General features: G+C 38.4%; 1 protein-coding gene, 1 long non-coding RNA gene and 1 other non-coding gene across 3 annotated transcripts in view; 2 read left to right on the forward strand and 1 right to left on the reverse strand.

The window, feature by feature from the left end:
• The first annotated feature begins 6,528 nt into the window (after positions 1-6,528).
• LOC145877154 (NLR family CARD domain-containing protein 3-like) lies at positions 6,529-11,264 on the forward strand. Its single transcript, XM_082972441.1, has 6 exons — positions 6,529-6,783; positions 7,487-7,603; positions 7,844-7,928; positions 8,058-8,286; positions 8,673-10,428; positions 10,734-11,264. The coding sequence occupies exons 1-6, from the start codon at positions 6,566-6,568 to the stop codon at positions 10,921-10,923; spliced, it is 2,595 nt and encodes an 864-aa protein (XP_082828567.1). The 5' UTR covers positions 6,529-6,565; the 3' UTR covers positions 10,924-11,264.
• Positions 8,140-18,096, reverse strand: part of LOC145877155 (uncharacterized) — a 36,377-nt gene continuing 26,420 nt past the window's right edge. Inside the window, exon 3 of the long non-coding RNA XR_014391586.1 lies at positions 8,140-8,240. This is a non-coding gene — a long non-coding RNA (uncharacterized LOC145877155). The remainder of the gene's footprint in view (positions 8,241-18,096) is intronic.
• trnae-uuc (transfer RNA glutamic acid (anticodon UUC)) lies at positions 16,362-16,453 on the forward strand. The gene is given in 2 exon segments: positions 16,362-16,401; positions 16,418-16,453. It is a non-coding gene; the product is annotated as a tRNA-Glu (tRNA).

Raw genomic sequence — 18,096 nt, forward strand, 5'->3', positions numbered from 1 at the left:
AGGCGGCAGGTAGCCTAGTGGTTAGAGTGGAGGGGTGGCAGGTAGCCTAGTGGTTAGAGTGGAGGGGTGGCAGGTAGCCTAGTGGTTAGAGTGGAGGGGGGGCAGGTAGCCTAGTGGTTAGAGTGTAGAGGGGGCAGGTAGCCTAGTGGTTAGAGTGGAGGGGGGGCAGGTAGCCTAGTGGTTAGAGTGGAGGGGGGTGGCAGGTAGCCTAGTGGTTAGAGTGTAGAGGCGGCAGGTAGCCTAGTGGTTAGAGTGGAGGGGCGGCAGGTAGTCTAGTGGTTAGAGTGGAGGGGCGGCAGGTAGCCTAGTGGTTAGAGTGTAGAGGCGGCAGGTAGTCTAGTGGTTAGAGTGGAGGGGCGGCAGGTAGCCTAGTGGTTAGAGTGGAGGGGCGGCAGGTAGCCTAGTGGTTAGAGTGGAAGGACGGCAGGTAGCCTAGTGGTTAGAGTGTAGAGGCGGCAGGTATCCCAATATTGCGAACAAAATATATATATGAGCGGCACAAAAAGGCACGGGGCACAGCCCGGTAAATCCTCTCTTCGTGAAACTGTCAGAAACAAACCCGTAATAAAACACGGACCACCGTCCTGAGTGGACAATCAACACAAAACCCCAACTGAAAACACACACTAAATAAGCCCCCACTAATGACAGACACAAAACAGGTGCGGAACAGACAGACAAAACTAAAAGACACAGAAACCACGATCGGTGGCAGCTAATAGGCCGAGCGCCGCCCGACCGAGGAGGGGCGCCACTTTCGTTGGATCCTGTGACAGCAGGACTGATTCTAGTGTTAAAAGTCAGGGAGCAGGTCTGATTCTAGTGTTAAAAGTCAGGGAGCAGGTCTGATTCTAGTGTTAAAAGTCAGGGAGCAGGACTGATTCTAGTGTTAAAAGGCAGGGAGCAGGTCTGATTCTAGTGTTAAAAGTCAGGGAGCAGGACTGATTCTAGTGTTAAAAGTCAGGGAGCAGGACTGATTCTAGTGTTAAAAGTCAGGGAGCAGGACTGATTCTAGTGTTAAAAGTCAGGGAGCAGGACTGATTCTAGTGTTAAAAGTCAGGGAGCAGGTCTGATTCTAGTGTTAAAAGTCAGGGAGCAGAACTGATTCTAGTGTTAAAAGTCAGGGAGCAGGACTGATTCTAGTGTTAAAAGTCAGGGAGCAGGTCTGATTCTAGTGTTAAAAGGCAAGTCCTGCACTTTTCAACCTCATATTCATCCTCTCCAGCACCAAAACAGTATATATATTTCTGAAAACAGCACCTTTCACATTTCTATGATCTGTAGTTTAAAAAAATGAGAAAAAAACTCTTTAAAAACGGTGATTTTCAAAACCTGCAATGAGTTTCTAGCCCAGTAGAGGGCATTTTATTGCTCCCCACACCACTGACAATCTAATTGTGTTTGAAAAATCACTGCTTTTAAAATGATTCAACTTTTGATGATGTCATCAGGTAGAACTTTTTAACTTCATATTTTTTCTACAAAACTTAGAAATGCACCATTTTCACATCTGATTTTATTTTATTTTTACGGCTGCATTGTACCTTTTAAAAGTATTTTGTTTAAATATAATTTGTCTCCACAACAACATGAATACCTGCATACTTTCACATACAAACCAGAGGAGGCTGGTGGAGGAGCAATATGAGGACAGGCTCAGTGTAAAGACTGGAATGGAATAAATGGAATTCATTTATTTATTCCATTTCAGCCATAAAAATGAACCCGTCCTCCTATAACACTTACCACCAGCCTTTTCTCTGAAATGTCTCTGTTCTGTTAAAAGAGAAGTTGAGAATACCACATATTGTTTCTGTTGTATCTAAATGTATCTACATTAAACCACATGTTTTGTTCTTAAGACTGATGGGGAAGAGTGGGGTGTAAAGGATTTTGCAACACTACTGTAGTTGGCGCAACCTTGTGACTAAGTTAACATCCTGTTTGCAATACTTGGGGGGATTTCAATGTTATCTTTCAGCCTTCCCGAAACCAAAGACAAACCCTGTACAGGATCTGAATTGTATAACCTTTTGCATGAGAACTTTCCTGCAATGTAGGGAATTTAAAACTTGTAGTGTATTTGAGATTAATATAAAAAGGATTTTGAAGTTTGTAATATAGACTACTTCCTCTGCAAGAGCGTCAGAAAATATGTGATTTCCTCACATTAAATTATAAATAAGTTTGTAGCCCACGCAGTTACAAAATGGCTGTAGAAACTGTGGCACATATTTCTCAGTACAATTAGAAGTCGGATAAATGTGTTGATTTGAAGGAAAGACAGACAGACTCTGGTAAGTCTAGGCTAATTATTATGAAGTTAAGTCGTCAAACATTCAATAGAGAGAGCAGGCTTGAGATATGATCCTTTATATTGCTGAACGACCTGATGGTCTCTGTAGGAAATGTTTAGATAATATCCTTTATATTGATGATGACCTGATGGTCTCTGTAGGAAATGTTTAGATAATATCCTTTATATTGATGATGACCTGATGGTCTCTGTAGGAAATGTTTAGATAATATCCTTTATATTGATGATGACCTGATGGTCTCTGTAGGAAATGTTTAGATAATATCCTTTATATTGATGATGACCTGATGGTCTCTGTAGGAAATGTTTAGATAATATCCTTTATATTGATGATGACCTGATGGTCTCTGTAGGAAATGTTTAGATAATATCCTTTATATTGATGATGACCTGATGGTCTCTGTAGGAAATGTTTAGATAATATCCTTTATATTGATGATGACCTGATGGTCTCTGTAGGAAATGTTTAGATAATATCCTTTATATTGATGATGACCTGATGGTCTCTGTAGGAAATGTTTAGATAATATCCTTTATATTGATGATGACCTGATGGTCTCTGTAGGAAATGTTTAGATAATATCCTTTATATTGATGATGACCTGATGGTCTCTGTAGGAAATGTTTAGATAATATCCTTTATATTGATGATGACCTGATGGTCTCTGTAGGAAATGTTTAGATAATATCCTTTATATTGATGATGACCTGATGGTCTCTGTAGGAAATGTTTAGATAATATCCTTTATATTGATGATGACCTGATGGTCTCTGTAGGAAATGTTTAGATAATATCCTTTATATTGATGATGACCTGATGGTCTCTGTAGGAAATGTTTAGATAATATCCTTTATATTGATGATGACCTGATGGTCTCTGTAGGAAATGTTTAGATAATATCCTTTATATTGATGATGACCTGATGGTCTCTGTAGGAAATGTTTAGATAATATCCTTTATATTGATGATGACCTGATGGTCTCTGTAGGAAATGTTTAGATAATATCCTTTATATTGATGATGACCTGATGGTCTCTGTAGGAAATGTTTAGATAATATCCTTTATATTGATGATGACCTGATGGTCTCTGTAGGAAATGTTTAGATAATATCCTTTATATTGATGATGACCTGATGGTCTCTGTAGGAAATGTTTAGATAATATCCTTTATATTGATGATGACCTGATGGTCTCTGTAGGAAATGTTTAGATAATATCCTTTATATTGATGATGACCTGATGGTCTCTGTAGGAAATGTTTAGATAATATCCTTTATATTGATGATGACCTGATGGTCTCTGTAGGAAATGTTTAGATAATATCCTTTATATTGATGATGACCTGATGGTCTCTGTAGGAAATGTTTAGATAATATCCTTTATATTGATGATGACCTGATGGTCTCTGTAGGTAATGTTTAGATAATATCCTTTATATTGATGATGACCTGATGGTCTCTGTAGGAAATGTTTTTAAATATCCTTTATATTGATGATGACCTGATGGTCTCTGTAGGAAATGTTTAGATAATATTGCTACATGCTCAGTTATTTAGAATGAAACTGACTTGAAGGTGATGAGTCCTGCTACTGGTAGCCTATGTGAACTCTGTCAGGACCACTTGTGGATCACGGCAGGGGTACAGGTGGGTCGAGGGATGACATTGCCAAAAACAAATATTTTCAGTATTAACTTATTAAACGACTAAAACCAAATAGAAAGTATGTAGAAAAGATAATGGACTTTTTCAATTATAGCATATAATCTTTGATAATTTTCAATCAGCTGAATAAAAGCTAGACAATTAGGCCCCCACTGATGTTGTTATCATGTTAGAGCATCAGAACACAGGATTATCCATGTCAGATGGTTTGGTTTTCACCGTTCAACCCAACTCAAAAACACCTCCGTTGGTGGGTCACCAAGCACATCTGGGAACCCCTGCCTTAACGAAGAGTGACACATTATATTATTGTTATTATTATTATTATTATTATTATTATTATTATTATTGTTATTATTATTATTATTATTATTATTATTATTATTATTGTTATTATTATTATTATTATTATTATTATTATTATTATTATTATTGTTATTATTATTATTATTATTATTATTATTATTATTATTATTATTGTTATTATTATTATTATTATTGTTATTATTATTATTATTATTATTATTATTGTTAGTATTATTATTATTATTGTTATTATTATTATTATTATTGTTATTATTATTATTATTGTTATTATTATTATTATTATTGTTATTATTATTATTATTATTGTTATTATTATTATTATTATTATTATTATTATTATTATTGTTATTATTATTATTGTTATTATTATTATTATTATTGTTATTATTATTGTTATTATTGTTATTATTATTATTATTATTGTTATTATTATTGTTATTATTATTATTATTATTATTATTGTTATTATTATTATTGTTATTATTATTATTATTATTATTGTTATTATTATTATTGTTATTATTATTATTATTATTATTATTATTATTATTATTATTATTATTATTGACACTAAACATGGAGATGAGGTGGCAAATATCAGTCATGATTACATGTTCATGTGATGCATTAAATCACCTGACTGTTTGGATATGTCTGTTAGGAAATGTTTTATTTCTAAGAGATAATGAATAAATGAGAACAATTTACATTAAATAATTAGTTGTCACTGTGTTAACCACAACCAACATGTTGGATCTCTGTTTAGTTGTCACTGTGTTAACCACAACCAACATGCTGGATCTCTGTTTAGTTGTTACTGTGTTAACCACAACCAACATGCTGGATCTCTGTTTAGTTGTCACTGTGTTAACCACAACCAACATGCTGGATCTCTGTTTAGTTGTCACTGTGTTAACCACAACCAACATGCTGGATCTCTGTTTAGTTGTTACTGTGTTAACCACAACCAACATGCTGGATCTCTGTTTAGTTGTCACTGTGTTAACCAACATGTTGGATCTCTGTTTAGTTGTCACTGTGTTAACCACAACCAACATGCTGGATCTCTGTTTAGGGGTCACTGTGTTAACCACAACCAACATGCTGGATCTCTGTTTAGTTGTCACTGTGTTAACCACAACCAACATGCTGGATCTCTGTTTAGTTGTCACTGTGTTGACCACAACCAACATGTTGGATCTCTGTTTAGTTGTCACTGTGTTAACCACAACCAACATGCTGGATCTCTGTTTAGTTGTTACTGTGTTAACCACAACCAACATGTTGGATCTCTGTTTAGTTGTCACTGTGTTAATCACAACCAACATGCTGGATCTCAGTTTAGTTGTCACTGTGTTAACCACAACCAACATGCTGGATCTCTGTTTAGTTGTTACTGTGTTAACCACAACCAACATGCTGGATCTCTGTTTAGTTGTCACTGTGTTAACCACAACCAACATGCTGGATCTCTGTTTAGTTGTTACTGTGTTAACCACAACCAACATGTTGGATCTCTGTTTAGTTGTCACTGTGTTAACCACAATCAACATGCTGGATCTCTGTTTAGTTGTTACTGTGTTAACCACAACCAACATGTTGGATCTCTGTTTAGTTGTCACTGTGTTAACCACAATCAACATGCTGGATCTCTGTTTAGTTGTCACTGTGTTAACCACAACCAACATGCTGGATCTCTGTTTAGTTGTCACTGTGTTAACCACAACCAACATGCTGGATCTCTGTTTAGTTGTCACTGTGTTAACCACAACCAACATGCTGGATCTCTGTTTAGTTGTCACTGTGTTAACCACAACCAACATGCTGGATCTCTGTTTAGTTGTCACTGTGTTAACCACAACCAACATGCTGGATCTCTGTTTAGTTGTCACTGTGTTAACCACAACCAACATGCTGGATCTCTGTTTAGTTGTCACTGTGTTAACCACAATCAACATGCTGGATCTCTGTTTAGTTGTTACTGTGTTAACCACAACCAACATGTTGGATCTCTGTTTAGTTGTCACTGTGTTAACCAACATGCTGGATCTCTGTTTAGTTGTCACTGTGTTAACCACAACCAACATGCTGGATCTCTGTTTAGTTGTCACTGTGTTGACCACAACCAACATGTTGGATCTCTGTTTAGTTGTCACTGTGTTAACCACAACCAACATGCTGGATCTCTGTTTAGCTGTCACTGTGTTAACCACAATCAACATGTTGGATCTCTGTTTAGGGGTCAGTTCTCTAAAATGAGTCTCTCTGGGGAGAGAGAGGAGGGGGGCCCTGCCTCTAAAATGAGTCTCTCTGGCGAGAGGAAGGAGGGGGGCCCTGCCTCTAAAATGAGTCTCTCTGGGGAGAGAGAGGAGGGGGGCCCTGCCTCTAAAATGAGTCTCTCTGGCGAGAGAGAGAAGGGGGGCCCTGCCTCCAAAATGCATCTCTCTGGCGGACATAACACCAAAGCTAAGAGGTAAGATGACAATTTTATGAATAATTAACTAAGTTTATTTCCTAAATAAATAGCTATCTTAAGGTGAATGCACTTACTGTAAATCTCTCTGGATAAGAGCATCTGCTAAATCAGGGGTTCTCAATCCGGGGTCTGCGGAGGTACTGCAGGGGTTCTGCAGGAAGCGTGGGGAGTGGTGGTGTATCCAGGGAGAAAACTAATCTAATATTCTGAAATGTCATTGTGGTCTTATGTTCCCATCTATTGGAATTATTTAGCAACTGCAGTAGTGCTGAAAAAATGTGTTATTCCTTACTAAAGTAGTAATTACTGAGAATTACTAGTTAATTTTATCACTTACAATCATAAAATAACAACTTATACCATAACAAACAATTAAACTGACATAAACCAAAATCACTATATATGTAGTTATTTAGTTAATTACCAAATTGAGCCGGTCGGTCACATTTGAGAGTGAGGGAGATATATAGCATTTTGCATAAAAAAACATGATTTTTGTCTCTCTGAAATGAAACCATCAAGTGATAGATTTGAAACAAATCCTTGTCTGTGAGAGATGTAATAATTAATACATAATTTCTTTAAACAATAAAAGCTCATTTCTGTAAAGTGATATGTTGCGTTTTGGAACTCTTCTTATGTTTCCCATCTGAGATCAGAGTAGATGAGAGATGTAATGTTTGTCTCTGTTGTGTTGAAGACCAATCAAGCAGGAGAGACCAGCCTCCCCTGTACCCAGCTGTGTGTCCATGAAGAGTGACCAGTCTATGGATCGTCCTATAAAGTTTAGAGAGGGAGACTTGTCTACTGAACAAAGGTAAGAAGAACTCATGGGTCATGGTCAGTGAGTTAAACAACACTGTCTCTAGTCATTTCTCCTCTCCCATTTTCACATTTCTTTTTGTTGTTTTCATAATCCATAGGCTAATCCTTTAGTCCATTTTCATAGTCCTAAAACAGTGTGTGTGTGTGTGTGTGTGTGTGTGTGTGTGTGTGTGTGTGTGTGTGTGTGTGTGTGTGTGTGTGTGTGTACTGTAATCTCATGTTTCGTCCACAGAAACCAACAGGAGAGATCAGAGTCAGAGATTCTCAGTGGTCAGTCTTCCCAGAGTCATCAAACAGACATGGACTCCATATTCAGTGTATGTGGTCCTGTTATGTACATTTGTTTTTGTTTACCTCAAGTAAAGTTGATCTGTCAATCATTCATTAATGTGTTAATGAGAAAGCATGTCTTCTCTTGCTTAACTTATTTACATGATTTATTTCAGATGCTTGAAGAGAAAATTATGACATTTGTGAAGAACGAGCTGAAGATGTTCAAGAGGATTCTTAGTCCAGAACTCCCAGAAGGCTTTGAGAGTCAGAAGCAGGATGAGGAAGTGGTGGATGCTGAAGATGAGAAGCAGGAGAGCAGTGCCAGAGAGGGGGCTCTGAAGATCACACTGCACGTCCTGAGGAAAATGAACCAGAAGGAGCTTGCTGAGACACTGGAGAAATGTAAGATCTGTCTGCCACATGTTGAATGCTGTTTTATAACATTTAAAAGCTGTAGCTAAAGTACAGCTAAAGTAGCTGTGTAACTCAATGATATTGTAGCAACCTTAACACAACACCTTGTGACCTCATCAAGTAGCAGAAGGGATGTGATGTGGTGATTAATTTAGAGAGAGAGACAGAGAGAGACAACATTAATAATACCATCAATAATACCAATAATAATATAATCAGTCACACCAGTCTGTAATGCATTAAGAAAACATTGATACATTTATACAGTCACTTAAGAGAATAAATTATTATTTTAAAACTTTAACAGTCCTTCAATACTGTAGACATTAAAACAGACGTAATATTAATATCCTCTGTGTTATTTCTTCATTCAGATGAGCTTGCTGTGATTTGCCAACGTGAACTCAAATCTAATCTAAAGAAGAAGTTTCAATGTGTATTTGAGGGGATCGCTAAACAAGGAAACCCAACACTTCTCAATAAGATCTACACAGAGGTCTACATCACAGAGGGTGGAACAGGACAGGTCAATAATGAACATGAGCTGAGACAGATTGAGACAACAACCAGGAAACAAGCAAGACCAGAGACTGCAGTCAAATGTAACGACATCTTCAAACCCTTAACTGGACAAGACAAACTTATCAGAACTGTGCTGACAAAGGGAGTCGCTGGCATTGGAAAAACAGTCTCTGTGCAGAAGTTCATTCTGGACTGGGCTGAAGGAAAAGCCAATCAGGATGTTCAATTTGTGTTTTCATTCCCTTTTCGGGAGCTGAATTTGATGAAAGGGGAAAAACACACTTTGATTGAACTTCTCTATCACTTCTCAATGGAAACCAAACAATCAAGAATCTCAAACTTCGACAAGTACAAAGTTCTGTTCATCTTTGATGGTCTGGATGAGTGTCGACTGCCCCTGGACTTCCAGAAGAACAAGATCTGTTGGGACGTCACAGAGTCAACCTCAGTGGATGTTCTGCTGACAAATCTCATCAAGGGAAATCTGCTTCCCTCTGCTCTCCTCTGGATAACTACCCGACCTGCAGCAGCCAATAGGATCCCTTCAGAGTGTGTTGACCAGGTGACAGAGGTACGAGGGTTCAATGACCCACAGAAGGAGGAGTACTTCAGAAAGAGATTCAGTGATGAGGACCTGGCCAGCAGAATCATCTCACACATAAAGACTTCAAGGAGCCTCCACATCATGTGCCACATTCCAGTCTTCTGTTGGATTTCTGCAACAGTCCTCGAACACATGCTGAAACATAAGAGAGAAGAGATGCCCAAGACTCTGACTGAGATGTACACACACCTTGTGGTGTTTCATACCAAACAGAAGAATGAAAAGTATCTTGGGAAAGAAGAGACAGGTCCACACTGGAATAAAGAGAGCATTCTGTCACTGGGAAAACTGTCTTTTCAGCAGCTTCTGAATGGCAATCTGATTTTCTATGAAGAAGACCTGAAAGAGGCTGGCATTGATGTCAATGAAGCCTCAGTGTACTCAGGATTGTGCACACAGCTCTTTAAAGAGGAATGTGTGCTGTACCAGGACAAGGTGTTCTGCTTTGTACATCTGAGCATTCAAGAGTTTCTGGCTGCTGTGTATGTGTTCCTCTCATTCATCAACAACAATGAGAATCTAATGTCCGAACCGCAAGTTACTGAACTTACTCTCTACAAGAGTGCTGTGGATTTAGCCTTACAAAGTGAGACAGGAAACCTGGACCTTTTCCTCCGCTTCCTTCTGGGCCTCTCACTGGAGTCCAATCAGAAGCACTTACGAGGTCTACTGACAAAGACAAGAAGCAGCTCACAGAGCCATGAAGAGACAGTCAAGTACATCAAGGAGAAGATCAGGGAGAATCCCTCTCCAGAGAGGAGCATCAATCTGTTCCACTGTCTGAATGAACTGAATGACCATTCTCTAGTGCAGGAGATCCAAAGCTTCCTGAGCTCAGGAAGTCTCTCAGAACCCAACCTGTCACCTGCACAGTGGTCAGCTCTGGTCTTTGTGTTGCTGACTTCAGAAAAGGAGCTGGATGTGTTTGACCTGAAGAAATACTCCAGATCAGAGGAAGGTCTTCTGAGGCTGCTGCCAGTGTTCAAAGCCTCCAGAGCTGCTCTGTGAGTAAATAAAATGACATATAAGAACTAATCATCAGGAAGAAATATTAAGTTTATAGAAAAATATGTATTATTATTAGTATTAAATATTTATTATAATATGTATATAATATTATATTGATAAACATATTGAAGAAATGCATTGATTTTCACACTAGTATAACATTATGAACATACAATTCTAGGAGACGGAAGATGAATCTAAATGTTGTTTGAGAGAATAAACCAAATGCATCTGCCATTGTCCTTCTACACTACTCGTTAAATCAACAGTGTGTTTGTGAAGTTTGTCATCTCTTTGTCAGCTTGTCAGGCTGTGGAGTCACAGAGGAAGGCTGTGCTTCTCTGGTCTCAGCTCTGAGGTCAAACCCCTCACACCTGAGAGAGCTGGATCTGAGTAACAATGACCTGAAGGATTCAGGAGTGAAGCTGCTCTCTGCTGGACTGGGGAATCCCCACTGTAAACTGGAGACTCTGAGGTCAGTATTCCAGTAGTTGGTCAACAAGTGATAACTGTTCACCAGATCCACATGTGTTTACCAGGCACACATAGTCCACACCATATGTGTTTGGACAGTGAAGTTTACAGTTTTTGCTCCAGCATTTTGGATTTGAGATAGAATGTTTCATATTAGGTGACAGTACAGAATGTCTCCTTTATTTGAGGTTAATGGTGAGAGGTTAGCATGTTTTGTTGTAGCATCTGTTATTGGTAATGGTGAGAAGTTAGTATGTTTTGTTGTAGCCTCTGTTATTGGTAATGGTGAGAGGTTAGCTTGTTTTGTTTGTAGCCTCTGTTATTGGTAATGGTGAGAGGTTAGCGTGTTTTGTTGTAGCCTCTGTTATTGGTAATGGTGAGAGGTTAGTATATTTTGTTGTAGCCTCTGTTATTGGTAATGGTGAGAGGTTAGCATGTTTTGTTGTAGCCTCTGTTATTGGTAATGGTGAGAGGTTAGCATGTTTTTTGTAGCCTCTGTTATTGGTAATGGTGAGAGGTTAGCATGTTTTGTTGTAGCCTCTGTTATTGTTAATGGTGAGAGGTTAGCTTGTTTTGTTGTATCCTCTGTTATTGGTAATGGTGAGAGGTTAGCATGTTTTGTTGTAGCCTCTGTTATTGGTAATTGTGAGAGGTTAGCATGTTTTGTTGTAGCCTCTGTTATTGGTAATGGTGAGAGGTTACCATGTTTTGTTGTATCCTCTGTTATTGGTAATGGTGAGAGGTTAGCATGTTTTGTTGTAGCCTCTGTTATTGGTAATGGTGAGAGGTTAGCATGTTTTGTTGTAGTCTCTGTTATTGGTAATGGTGAGAGGTTAGCATGTTTTGTTGTAGCCTCTGTTATTGGTAATGGTGAGAGGTTAGCATGTTTTGTTGTATCCTCTGTTATTGGTAATGGTGAGAGGTTAGCATGTTTTGTTGTAGCCTCTGTTATTGGTAATGGTGAGAGGTTAGCATGTTTTGTTGTAGCCTCATTATTGGTAATGGTGAGAGGTTAGCATGTTTTGTTGTAGCCTCTGTTATTGGTAATGGTGAGAGGTTAGCATGTTTTCTTGTAGCCTCTGTAACTTTCTCACTCATTATTATTCATGATCTTTCTCAATCTTTGCAGTCAAAGAATATGTGACCAAATACTAAACTTTTGACTAATTTAATACACTTTAAGTGACTTTGTCAGAATACTTATGACTTCTTCAAATAGGGCGACTACATACATAAAGTGCTTTTATTTTTCTAAGTGGTGAAACAAATATGTATTAAAATATCCTCAAATAAAAGGTGACATTATATACTGTCACCTCATATGAAACATTTGATCTGAAATCCAAAATGTTGGAGTTTAGAGCCACATTTAAAATGTTATCTTCACTGTCAAAATAGATATGGTGTGGACTGTATACTCAATACAATCTAAATCTGATACCTCACTGTCTGTCTTTTGACTGATACTGCTTTTAAACTGGTCTAGTCAGTCTACTCAAATATTTGTACTATACATTTTTCTTTCCACAAGTAATATTATGATCGTTTATAATAATGATACCTTCATTTTTTTATGAATAGATATGGCAGGTTTCAGGACACTGATGTATCTGAATATGTTGAAAAATATACTGCCACTATTTTCACCACCAAAGAATAGCAGTGTGATTTTAATATGATTTGACTCTTTGCAGGCTGTCAGGCTGTCTAGTCACAGAGGAAGGCTGTGCTTCTCTGGTCTCAGCTCTGAGGTCAAACCCCTCACACCTGAGAGAGCTGGACCTGAGCTACAATCACCTGAAGGATTCAGGAGTGAAGCTGCTCTCTGCTGGACTGGGGAATCCCCACTGTAAACTGGAGACTCTGAGGTCAGTATTCCTGTAGTTGGTCAACAAGTGATAACTGTTCACCAGATCCACATGTGTTTACCAGACACGCATACTCCACACCATATGTGTTTGGACAGTGAAGCTTACAGTTTTACATTTGTTGCTATGCTCTAGCATTTTGGATTTGAGAGAGAATGTTTCATATTAGGTGACAGTACAGATTATCACATTTTTATTTGAGATTAATGGTGAGAGGTTAGCTGTTTTGTTGTAGCCTCTGTTATTGGTAATGGTGAGAGGTTAGCATGTTTTGTTGTAGCCTCTGTTATTGGTAATGGTGAGAGGTTAGCATGTTTTGTTGTAGCCTCTGTTATTGGTAATGGTGAGAGGTTAGCATGTTTTATTGTGGGCTCTGTTATTGGTAATGGTGAGAGGTTAGCATGTTTTGTTGTAACCTCTGTTATTGGTAATGGTGAGGGGTTAGCATGTTTTGTTGTATCCTCTGTTATTGGTAATGGTGAGAGGTTAGCATGTTTTGTTGTAGCCTCTGTTATTGGTAATGGTGAGAGTTTAGTATGTTTTGTTGTAGCCTCTGTTATTGGTAATGGTGAGAGTTTAGTATGTTTTGTTGTAGCCTCTGTTATTGGTAATGGTGAGAGGTTAGTATGTTTTGTTGTAGCCTCTGTTATTGGTAATGGTGAGAGGTTAGCATGTTTTGTTGTATCCTCTGTTATTGGTAATGGTGAGAGGGTAGCATGTTTTGTTGTAGCCTCTGTTATTGGTAATGGTGAGAGGTTAGCATGTTTTGTTGTAGCCTCTGTTATTGGTAATGGTGAGAGGTTAGCATGTTTTGTTGTAGCCTCTGTTATTGGTAATGGTGAGAGGTTAGCATGTTTTATTGTGGTCTCTGTTATTGGTAATGGTGAGAGGTTAGCATGTTTTGTTGTAACCTCTGTTATTGGTAATGGTGAGGGGTTAGCATGTTTTGTTGTATCCTCTGTTATTGGTAATGGTGAGAGGTTAGCATGTGCTGTTGTAGCCTCTGTAACATTTCTCACTCATTATTATTCATGATCTTTCTCAATCATGGCTTGGTGTAGTCATTGCGTTCAAAGAATATGGGACCAAATACTAAACTTTTGACTACTTCAATAGACTATAAGTGAATTGTTCAGAATACTTATGACTTCTTCAAATAGGGGGACTAGATACATTGATGGGTTCTGATTTCTTAACTTTTGAAATCATGAAGTATACTTATTCATGTCACTGAGGGAGAGAGGGTAATGTATAATGTTTTCATTCTGTCAGGATATGTCACTGAGGGAGAGAAGGTAATGTATAATGTTTTCATTATGTCGGGATATGTTATTGTTAGCCATCAGGGATCCTCTGGGAGGAGAAGAGACACAGTCTGGTACAAGTCACCATGACAGCCGTGATGTGAGGAATGTGGGCAGAGGTCAGGTTAGATTAAGTGAGGAAGAACATATATCACTAATCTTCTGTCTAGCAACAGAGGTGTATTGGCTGTTCAGGTGTGTAGGAGGAGACTCAGCGTAGGAGAAAGGGTTAAATACTGGTGCTCGTGTGAATAACTTTGTCTTATGCAGCTGTATGGCACAGTGGGTGAATAAACTTGGTTTGAGCTAATAATCCTCCCTGAGTTTATTACTCGTATTATTTACAACTTAACAACATAAAGTGCTTTTATTTCTCTAAATGGGGAAATGTCCTCAAATAAAAGGTGACATTATATACTGTCACATATAAAACATTTTATCTCAATTCCAAAATGTTGAAGTATAGAGCCACATTTAAAATGTTATCCTCACTGTCAAAATAGATATGGTGTGGACTGTATACTCAATACAATCTAAATCTGATACCTCACTGTCTGTCTTTTGACTGATACTGCTTTTTAAACTGGTCTGGTCAGTCTACTCAAATATTTGTACTATACATGTTTCTATCTGCAGGCAAAACTTTGATAATTTGTAATTTATAATATGATACATTCATTAATGAATAGATACCGCAGGTTTCAGGACACTGATGTATCTGAAAATGTTGAAAAACATTTACTGCCACTATTTTCACCACCAAAGAATAGCAGTGTGATTTTAATATGATTTGACTCTTTGCAGGCTGTCAGGCTGTGGAGTCACAGAGGAAGGCTGTGCTTCTCTGGTCTCAGCTCTGGAGTCAAACCCCTCACACCTGAGAGAGCTGGACCTGAGTAACAATGACCTGAAGGATTCAGGAGTGAAGCGGCTCTCTGCTGGACTGGGGAATCCCCACTGTAAACTGGAGACTCTGAGGTCAGTATTCCTGTAGTTGGTCAACAAGTGATAACTGTTCACCAGATCCACATGTGTTTACCAGTCACACATAGTCCACACCATATGTGTTTGGACAGTGAAGCCTACAGTTTTACATGTGGTGCTATGCTCCAGCATTTTGCATTTTAGATAGAACGTTTCAAAAATCGGTGGATGTCGAAATACCCGTGCACTTTGTTTTCCCGGAGCTAGGATTTTGGAGTTTTCAGAAGTCATGCCCACCATCAAGAAACAGATTCCTGCTCTGAAAACAGTGGTGTTGCATATTGGGTCTAATGACATCATGTGCAATCAGTAAAGCTAAGAGACCATTTCTTACAACTCTTGGAGAATGCTCAGAAATTAGCAGAACATATAATTGTCTCGGGCCCAATTCCATCTCCGTTGTGGGACTGAGTGTTTTAGCCGTCTTTGGTCTCTTCACCAGTGATTAATGCATCTGACCGAGGACTCGGGTATGTCCTTCGTCGACTATTTTGACTCCTTCTGGAATAGGCCTAACTACTTTGTGGAAGATGGAATTCACCTGGGTGAGAATGGCTCCCGGGTGTTGTCATCAAACATTGGAAAGGTTCTTGGTCAACTAAATTGATGTGAGGAAAATATTAGCATTACATGGAAGTACGTTTTTACAATCTCCTCTTTGGTCACTGTGAGAGTTCCACATGTTGTACCTGAAAGTGGTGACATGCCAAATGGTGCTGTCGTAGCGTTGACTATCATTAAATGGTGCTGTCGTAGTGTTGACTATCATTAATTGGTGCTGTCGTAGTGTTGACTATCATTAAATGGTGCTGTCGTAGTGTTGACTATCATTAAATGGTGCTGTCGTAGTGTTGACTATCATTAAATGGTGCTGTCGTAGTGTTGACTATCATTAAATGGTGCTGTCGTAGTGTTGACTATCATTAAATGGTGCTGTCGTAGCGTTGACTATCATTGGGCCGATGCTCACCGAACCTGCACCTCCTATACAATATTTTCTCTTTAAAGGGGCAGTTTAAATGTGAGTTTCCTGTTTTTTAAATGATATTTACATACTACGAGGTCGAAATAACACCCTGACATTGTGAAAATGATTGAATAATGATAATGCCCTTTCTGTGTAAAAAAAAATATATATAAAAAAAAATACCTGGAATTTAAGGCTGTTCAGGTGGTATGGAACTTTTGGCCCACATCATGACATCACAATGTGATCTGTTTATAATAGAGCTCATCAGATAGTCGTGAAACCCGGAAATTAGTTACCTCTGGTTTGTTCAGCCATCCCTATGGGAAATAGCCTTCCCTGTAGCTCAGTTGGTAGAGCATGGTGTTTTCAACGCCTGGTGTTTGCAACGCCAGGGTTGTGGGTTCGATTCCCATGGGGGGCCAGAAAAGAAATGTATGAAATTAATGAAATGAAATGTATGCATTCACTACTGTAAGTTGCTCTGGATAAGAGTGTCTGCTAAATGACTAAAATGTGCTGTTGTAGTGTTGTCTATCATTAAATGGTGCTGTCGTAGCGTTGTCTATCATTAATTGGTGCTGTTGTAGTGTTGACTATCATTAAATGGTGCTGTCGTAGCATTGACTATCATTAAATGGTGCTGTCGTAGCGTTGTCTATCATTAATTGGTGCTGTTGTAGTGTTGACTATCATTAAATGGTGCTGTTGTAGCATTGACTATCATTAAATGGTGCTGTCGTAGCATTGACTATCATTAAATGGTGCTGTCGTAGCGTTGACTATCATTAATTGGTGCTGTCGTAGCGTTGACTATCATTAATTGGTGCTGTCGTAGCGTTGACTATCATTAAATGGTGCTGTCGTAGCATTGTCTATCATTAAATGGTGCTGTTGTAGTGTTGACTATCATTAACTTTTTAAGGTTTAGGGGGCAGTATTTTCGATTTCGGATGAAAAGCGTGCCCAGAGTAAACTGCCTAATACTCGGGCCCAGAGTCAAATATTTGCATATTATTAGTAGATTTGGACAGAAAACGCTCTGAAGTTTCTAAAACTGTTTGAATGATGTCTGTGAGTTTAACAGTACTCATATGGCAGGCAAAAACCTGAGAAAAATCCAACCAGGAAGTGGGAGATCTGATGCTTGTAGTCTTTTCAAGTCATTGCCTATCTAACACACAGTGACTTAGGGTTCATTTTGCACTTCCTAAGGCTCCCACTAGATGTCAACAGTCTTTAGAACCTTCGTTCAGCCTTTTGCAGTGAACAGAGAGCGAACAAGAAGGCCGGGAAGTTGGTGACCCAGAAAATGACATGAGTTTAGTGGCGCGCATTCACGTGATGTGGTAGCTGTGTTCCATAACGTTTTTCAAGACATTGGAATCGTCCAGTTGGAATATTATTGAAGTATTATGTTAAAAAGGCCCAAAGGATTGATGCTTTACAACGTTTGACATGTTTCAACGAACGTAAATATAACTTTTTTTGACTTTTCGTCGTGATATTTTCGGTGCGCTTCCTACATTTGGAGTAGCTTCCTGGAATGCGCAAACAACAAGGAGGTATTTGGACATAAATTATGGACTTTATCGAACAAAACAACATTTATTGTGGACCTGGGATTCCTGGAAGTGCCTTCTGATGAAGATCATCAAAGGTAAGTTAATATTTATAATGCTATTTATGATTTTAGATAACTTCAAAATGGCGGGTATCTGTATTGCCTGATGTATTTTTCTGAGCGCCGTACTCAGATTATTGCAAAGTGTGCTTTCCCCGTGAAGCTTTTTTGAAATCTGTCACAGCGGTTGCATTCAGGAGATGTTTATCTATAATTCTTTGAATAACAGTTTAATATTTTATCAACGTTTATTATGAGTATTTTTGTAAATTGTTGTGCTGATTCACCGGCAATTTTGGAGGAAAAATATTTTCTGAACATCACGCGCCAATGTAAAATGCTGTTTTTGGATATAAATATGAACTTTATCGAACAAAACATACATGTATTGTGTAACATTGAGTTCTAGGAGTGTCATCTGATGAAGATCGTCAAAGGTTAGT

This window comes from Salmo salar, unplaced genomic scaffold (genome assembly GCF_965601325.2).
Source record: "Salmo salar unplaced genomic scaffold, fSalSal1 ptg000691l, whole genome shotgun sequence".
Taxonomy (NCBI): domain Eukaryota; kingdom Metazoa; phylum Chordata; class Actinopteri; order Salmoniformes; family Salmonidae; genus Salmo; species Salmo salar.